The sequence below is a fragment of the Rhincodon typus genome, chromosome 26, assembly GCF_021869965.1.
Source record: "Rhincodon typus isolate 14 chromosome 26, sRhiTyp1.1, whole genome shotgun sequence".
Taxonomy (NCBI): Eukaryota; Metazoa; Chordata; class Chondrichthyes; order Orectolobiformes; family Rhincodontidae; genus Rhincodon; species Rhincodon typus.
Window position 1 is genome coordinate 1,325,454 of NC_063357.1, and position 7,044 is coordinate 1,332,497.

At 42.5% G+C, this 7,044-nt stretch overlaps 1 protein-coding gene across 1 annotated transcript in view; it reads right to left on the reverse strand.

Moving 5' to 3' along the window:
- Positions 1–7,044, reverse strand: part of smg6 (SMG6 nonsense mediated mRNA decay factor) — a 340,627-nt gene that overhangs the window by 169,599 nt on the left and 163,984 nt on the right. The window contains 1 exon segment of the mRNA XM_048612318.1: positions 1,028–1,229. Within this exon segment, the coding sequence (XP_048468275.1) occupies positions 1,028–1,229 (202 nt within the window).

Sequence of the window (7,044 nt, forward strand, 5' to 3'; positions counted from 1 at the left end):
TCCTATGATGCTGCTTGGCCTGCTGTGTTCATCCAGCCCTGCACCTTTTAGTAGGATTTACTTGTTTTTGTACTCCATGACACTTTTTAAACAGCCTTCTCAATTTATCCTGTTACCTTGCCAGATTTGTGTACATGTGACTTTCGGTGTCTGTCCCTTTGCCTTCTTTAAAATTACACTATTCAGATTATGTTGTCTCTTCTTTAGTTTTCTGACTAAAATGTATCTGTTAATTCCATGATCTTTAGCATGGCATGTGTCTATCTATGTACCTCTTTCTCTCTACATAACCTGACTGGTCTGCTCAGAGGTTCCAGCCTACTCTGTTCCTGTCAAAAGACTTCCATTTATCACTTAGAATCTGTCGCTCTGCTTTCTGAGGATTCCAAGATTGATCTGTAGTGCCATAAACGAATGCTCGACTCACTGGAACATGGAGAAGTTGTCAATGAATGTGCTTGCATGGTTGCGGCTCCAAGTGAGTAAACTAGGCTGCAACAAGCTGAAGGATTAAACAAAATTTCACAGCCACTATGTGTAGCTACGGGGACTTCTTACACTTTTCATTTTGCAAATTTACTTGAACAGTGCATCAAATACAACTGCAAAAACTGACTAATAAAATGTAAAGATTGACATTGATTAGGAGGTGGGTGACAGTAAGAGCAAAGGTTGGGGTTCAACTTATAGCCTCATTGGAAAAATGTTATGGAACTGTAATACAGCCTGAGAAAGCTGGATGACTGCCCAGTGCAGAGTTCTGTGGCAGGGTCTGACGTCCTCCATTTGGATTAATGAGGAGGTGGCCAACACAAGCTATTTAGACAAGGAGGGAACAGTGTATACAAAAGCATGCCACAGAGCACACGCTACAGGAAGAGGTGCTTTTCATGACACTGGTGCCACAAAGGCAGATGTCAGATGTTGAGGTCACGGTTTTCCCTTTACACCCTCACTGACTTAATCACATTCTGTTTAAAAAAAGCCTTCCCAGGAACAAGAGTTTATAGCATGCCCCCCGGCTGACCTTATCTGCGGCTGTCTCCACGTAGCACGGGTCCTGAGGGGCAGCCAGCAGAGGAACAAAGCCTGAGAGGATCTTGTCCTCCTCCAGAACAAGTAGGGTGAGGTCCTCATCCGGGTCCTTGTACAGCGGTACCTCTGACTGGTTGACAGCTGTGAAAATGTTGCAGAACTCTGCCAGTATGGCCCACACATCGATGGCAATTCTGGAGAGGAAATTCAACAGAAAAAAACAAGAGCCAAAGGTTAGGTCACTAGGGAGAAGAAAGCGATGCTCAGCAAAGTGTTTTAGGATGTAAAGACATTGTTAATAATAAAACATTCATTCGGAACTAGAAAAACAGATGATGTTTTTATTAAGTCAGTGCAAGAACAGTTCCGGATTTTGGTCTCAAACGATTACCCAATTAGGAAAAAAGAAACAGATGCAGGTGTTGTGACTTGGAGCTTTGACACTCCTGCTCCAATTAATATATACACAGTATTTAATACTTATTTAAATGCTTTTTAGCCAGTTCATATCCAGGAAATGAAGTATTTCTATCAGAGCGCACTTTTCTCACAAGTGGCAAATGAACTTCACTGACCTATGTTAGGAATGGCTGGCTTCACAACTGTATTCTGCAAATGTAAGGGTTGTGGAAATGCTGACAGATTCCCAGTATTTTTGACGCCCCGCGACGCGCTCCCCGGGATGCACCACAAACAGTGACACACCCAAAGGAATTCACTACAAATTATGGCAGAATCCTGCGAAACCCCTGAAAATCCATACTGAAGACCACTAGCAAGTATATCTGAGGGTAGCAAGGGTACACAATGTACTTCCGCCCAGTGTTTCAATGGACAGCACCAAGTGATTCAATGACACCACTAAAGACGAAGCTGTGTCCTGAAAGCCACAACTCTGAGATGCCGTCTGAGGCAGGTACTGAGAAGAAGCACAAAAGCAATCAGAAAACAACCACTGATGGACTAATTGGCTTTTTTCTGTACAATATATTGCTCATTTTACCCAGTTAGATACCACCATTATACAGACAGATGACTGACGATAATTCAAACTCTCTCAAAGGGCAAAGAACTTGTGAATCTGTCCAGCCTTTCCTCACCAATGGTGAGAATAGTGTGTATCAATTTAAACAACACTCCATACTGAAGACTAGAGTGCTGGTTTTCTAGGGTTAAACCAGGTATAGCCATCACATTACTATGTACTCCAGATCTCAGGTCATACATGAATCATGCTATAAGAAATTAGTCAACACATTTGCCTGCACTGATGTGTCAGTAGTTTTTCAATGTGTGATATTCAGAACACAACATTCAAGCTCAGGAGCACAAGGTCCACTCCCAACATTTCAGTTCATAAATTTGTAATGAAACTTCTTCTACTAATTCCGAGGTCGTACTGCATTGTCAGAGCTGCAAACTTGTGAATAAAACCCGAATCTGAAGTCTGTCCTCTCTGGTGAACATAGAATTCCTCTAGTGTGGGTAAAGGCCATTTGCCCCGTCAAGTCTGTACCAACCCTCTGAACGGCATCCAACACAGACCCATTTCCCAACCCCATTCCCATGACGAACCAACTAATCTGCAAATCCCTCGACACCAAGGGCAGTCTAGCATGACAAATCCATGCACATGGTAACCTGCTCATCTTTGGACTATGGGAGGAAACCAGAGCACCTGGAGGAAACCCACAGAGACTTGGGGAGAACGTGCAAACTCCTCACATCCAGTCACCCAAGGCTGGAATTGAACCCAGGTCCCGGGCACTGTAAGGCAGCAGTGCCAACTACTGTGCCACCCCAATATCACAACACCCAAATTAGAAGAACAACATAGCAGATGCCCTCAGCGCCCTGATCTACAAAGTTGCTGGTTCTAGCAGTGACAAAAGCCTAGTTCCAGACGAGCTGGAATCAGGGGGCTGCGCATAGATTTGGCCAGAAATATATAGCTGATTGGTCTGTGAATTGGTGACCAGTTATCAATGACAAAGTCGTCCTGCCTGCTAACAACTCTGTGACTGGCTCCAGAGTAGACAAACAGCTTGGGGGCAGAATATTCGGATAAGAAAGCATCAGACCCGGAAGGGAAGGAGCTATTTCTGCTCTGCAGCAAAATGCATCTCAAACTTGAAACAACCAATTTATTTCCCCTCATCAGTTGCTGTAAGCTGTGGCTTTTAATTAATAACTCAGGGACCTTTATAAATGTGAAAGTGTCACGCTGTGTGCCTCCTGCAAACAAGTGAAAGCATCTGGAGAAGGAAGATCAAGAAGCAGCAGAGTCTGATCAGCAAACTCTACAACAGGGACCACTGAACTGCCTCCAGAATTATTCCCTCTGCCATAACACCCATGTTTTGTTTGTGTCTGTGTGTGCACGCATGTGTATGTGTCTGTGTCTGTGTCTGTGTTTGTGTGTAGACAGGGAGATTTATAAATGAGTTAGATTCTAACTACTTGTTAAAATTCTATCTGTAATTGATAGGAATTCTTGTTAAGCACAAAAACCTGGTATGCGCTTTCCGGCAACATTAAAATTTTGTATATTTTTTAAAATTTTCAAATTTTGTGATGACTCCAGGAACAGTGGGGCTTGATTTCCAGTGCAGTGCCCCAAGGAGGTGTAACTCAATCAACATCACTAATAAAGATGATCTAGTCACTGTCAGGTGGTTATTTAGGGGATCTTGCTCTGCGCAAATCAGTTAGTTCCTACCTTACAACAGTGATTACACTTCAAAATGATTTTATTGGCTAAGGATGTGATATCCTGAGGTTGTAAAGGATGCTAGAGACTTGTAAAACTGACTATCTTAAGTAATTATGCCGAAGACTCTGGCACTAATTGATGAAAACCAGGGAGTGTTTTCCTGGTACCCTAGTCAACTATGGATCATCAAATAATATCAAGAAAATATTAATTGGTATTCATCTCATGACTGACCCAGAATGACTACTGTGTTCAACACTAAATGCCGTAAATATACTTCAAAGTAATTCACTAGACTTAAAGCTCTTCAGTGTGGAAGAAAATAGGAGATATTTCCAAGACATCCAACAGCATCTGAGCACTACTGGGTAGCAAGACTGAGCAATCTCTCAGCAGCTTGTTGGTTCAGCTTGGATATCATTTGCTTCAATTTAATAAAGATTCAACACATTAAAGGTGGCCCTGAAGCTGGGCTGCAGAATCAATGGTTTATCCATCCCTTGTGTGCACAGTATGTCTAATAGGAGGGAAGGCTAGACTCTGCATCCTTTGAATACAGTCGGCTGAATTCTCACCGTAACCGCTGTCTGCACCAATTACAATTACTGCTAGCCACCAGTATTTTGCATTCATTGCAAAATCCTTTAAGACAGCGGGAAGGATGAAATGTCTGATGAAGGATTTAATGCTGCCCCAGAAAATTGGATTATCTTCAAGTCCTAGGGTTGATTGCCTAAGAGTAATTTCAAGGCAGCCTCCCCTGGCAGGTGTGCTGGAACATGCCAGAAAACAGGGAGAGTCATGGCCCTGTGGGTATAAGTGCAGGGCTTTCGTTTACAGGCCCAAAATCATGCAGGGCAATGAGTAGTTCATTCAATTCAGAGCCTCTCAAAAATAAACACCAAGCTGCAGCAAGCTTCTGCTTGCAATAAGTTTAATCTTTTCCACTTCCTGAGGCAAGTTTCTCCACAACTACTCTTTTCTCTTCCATTTTGCACCAGTTCTTCTCTCTTTTCTGAAGGTACTGTGGAGGGGGGCGCCGGGGTATTGTCGGTTAAAACCCAGAACACTAAAACTGTGTTGCACTCTATCTATAGCCAAACATCCTTCATCGGATAAGGAGACCAAGACTACAAACACAAATCCAGGTATGGCTTCACCAAGGCCCTGCATAATTGCTATAAGACATCGCTGCTCCCAGTCCCAATAACTTGTTTATCGTAAGTTGAGAGAATTACTACATGGAAAAAAATTATTTTCATCAAAATGATCTATCATTGAAAGAGAATTGCAAAGTACATAAACTATCTGATGAAATGTATAGAATTCCTTTATACACTGGGCAGATAAAATCTGCCAAAGCACACTGAACTGTGTTTTGAAACAGTGGTTCAATATCATAGCATATTGATATCCTGCAGTGTTATGCCTCGACAATAATGATGTGTATTCAATTTCCCAAGATTATTTGTACAATGAATTATTGATATCAGTAGCATTGCTAAGGTTGAAGACTAGAGTGAGAGTTATGCTGTGGACAATAGCAAGGGACTTTAAGGAAACAAGGGGAGGGAGGCAGACCCCTTCTGCTCTCATTCATATAGAAACACAGAAGGTAGGTGCAGGAGTAAGCCAGTTAGCCCTTTGAGCCTGCTCCACCATAATGATCATGGCTGAGGATCCAACTCAATAACCTGTTCCTGTTTTTCTTGTCTACCCTTTGATCTCTTTAGCCCCAAATGCTACATCTAGCTCCTTGAAATCATACAACATTCTGGCCTTGACTACTTTCTGTGATAGTGAATTCTATACACTCACCACACTCTGGGGGAAGAAATTTTTCCTCATATCGGTCATATATGGTTTAACTCATATCCGTAGACTGTGACCCTGTGACATTGTAAATCAGGAAGGATGTTCCCAATGTCTAATCCTGTTAGAATTTTATAGGTTTCTGTGAGATTCCCCCACGCATTCTTCTGAACTAAAGTGAATATAATCCTAATCTATTCAACCTCTCCTCATATGTCAATCCCACCATCCCAGGATTGGTCTGGTAAATCTTTGCTGCTCTGTCTCTATAGCAATATTATTGTTCAGAATATTGGCCCTGCAAACATATTGTCTGAGATCACCTAACCGAACATGAGGTACGGCTCAGCTACTGCCTGTCGTAAGTTCGATGGTTCTTCTACATCTTGGGAGGGCTCATCAAGCAAGGCCATATGGGTAGAATTTAGGAATAAGGGGCATAAGGGCAGCACAGTGGCTAAGTGGTTAGCACTGCTACATCACAGCGCCAGGGACCTGGGTTCGATTCCAGCCTTGGTCAACTGTCAGTGTGGTTTCCATGGTCTCCCTGTGTCAGCATGGGTTTCCTTCAGGTGCTCCAGTTAGGCAGATTGGCCATGTTAAACTGCCCCATACTGTCCAGGGATGTACAGGCTAGGTGAGTTAGCCATGGTAAGTGCAGGGTTATGGGAATAAGGTAGGGAGCTAGGTCTGGGTGGATGCAGACTTGATGGGCCAAATGGCCTCTTTCCACACTGTCGCGGTTCTATGCTAAGTAGATGATTCAGGCAGCTGCACACTCATTTCAAAACATGGAAACAAAACAGTACCTTTTCATAAACCAAAGCATACTAACTACCTGAATACACTTTCCATAGATCACCAACATTTACTTCAAAATACAGTAACTTTCGTCATTTAAGTCTTGTAACAGAAGGTCCTGAAACAATATTACATCAATCACCGGTTAAGGTGTTTTTGGGTGTGTCAGTTAAGGTATGATAGCACACGCTGCACCCAAAACACTGAATACTCAGGTCAGCACTACATTTCATTCAGGGACAGCGTCTTCAAAAACACAGTACTTACTCAGTACTGCACTGAAATGTCAGTCTCAATGTAAACTCAAATCCAATCTGCTGACTACAATTTGGTTTGAGACAGTAGCTTGGGGAACAGTTTCAATATAAAAACATAAACCATTACATGCTCTGAATAGACCTGTATAATGAATGCCAATCCCAACAAATGACACAGGGGAGTACAGTATTACTGTAACCCAATCTAGAAGATGTTAGCCACCATTACAAATATAAAACAAAAGCCAGGATCATCAGGTGAGGAGAGGCACCATATGGAATACTCAACATCAGGAGTCAAACAAGTCTTAAATCTTACGGCTTAGGAAACAAACTAGATCAATCAGCACAAAAATAGAAATTGCTGGAAAAGCTCAGCAGGTCTGGCAGCATCTGTGGAGAGAAATCAGAGTTAATGTTTTGGGT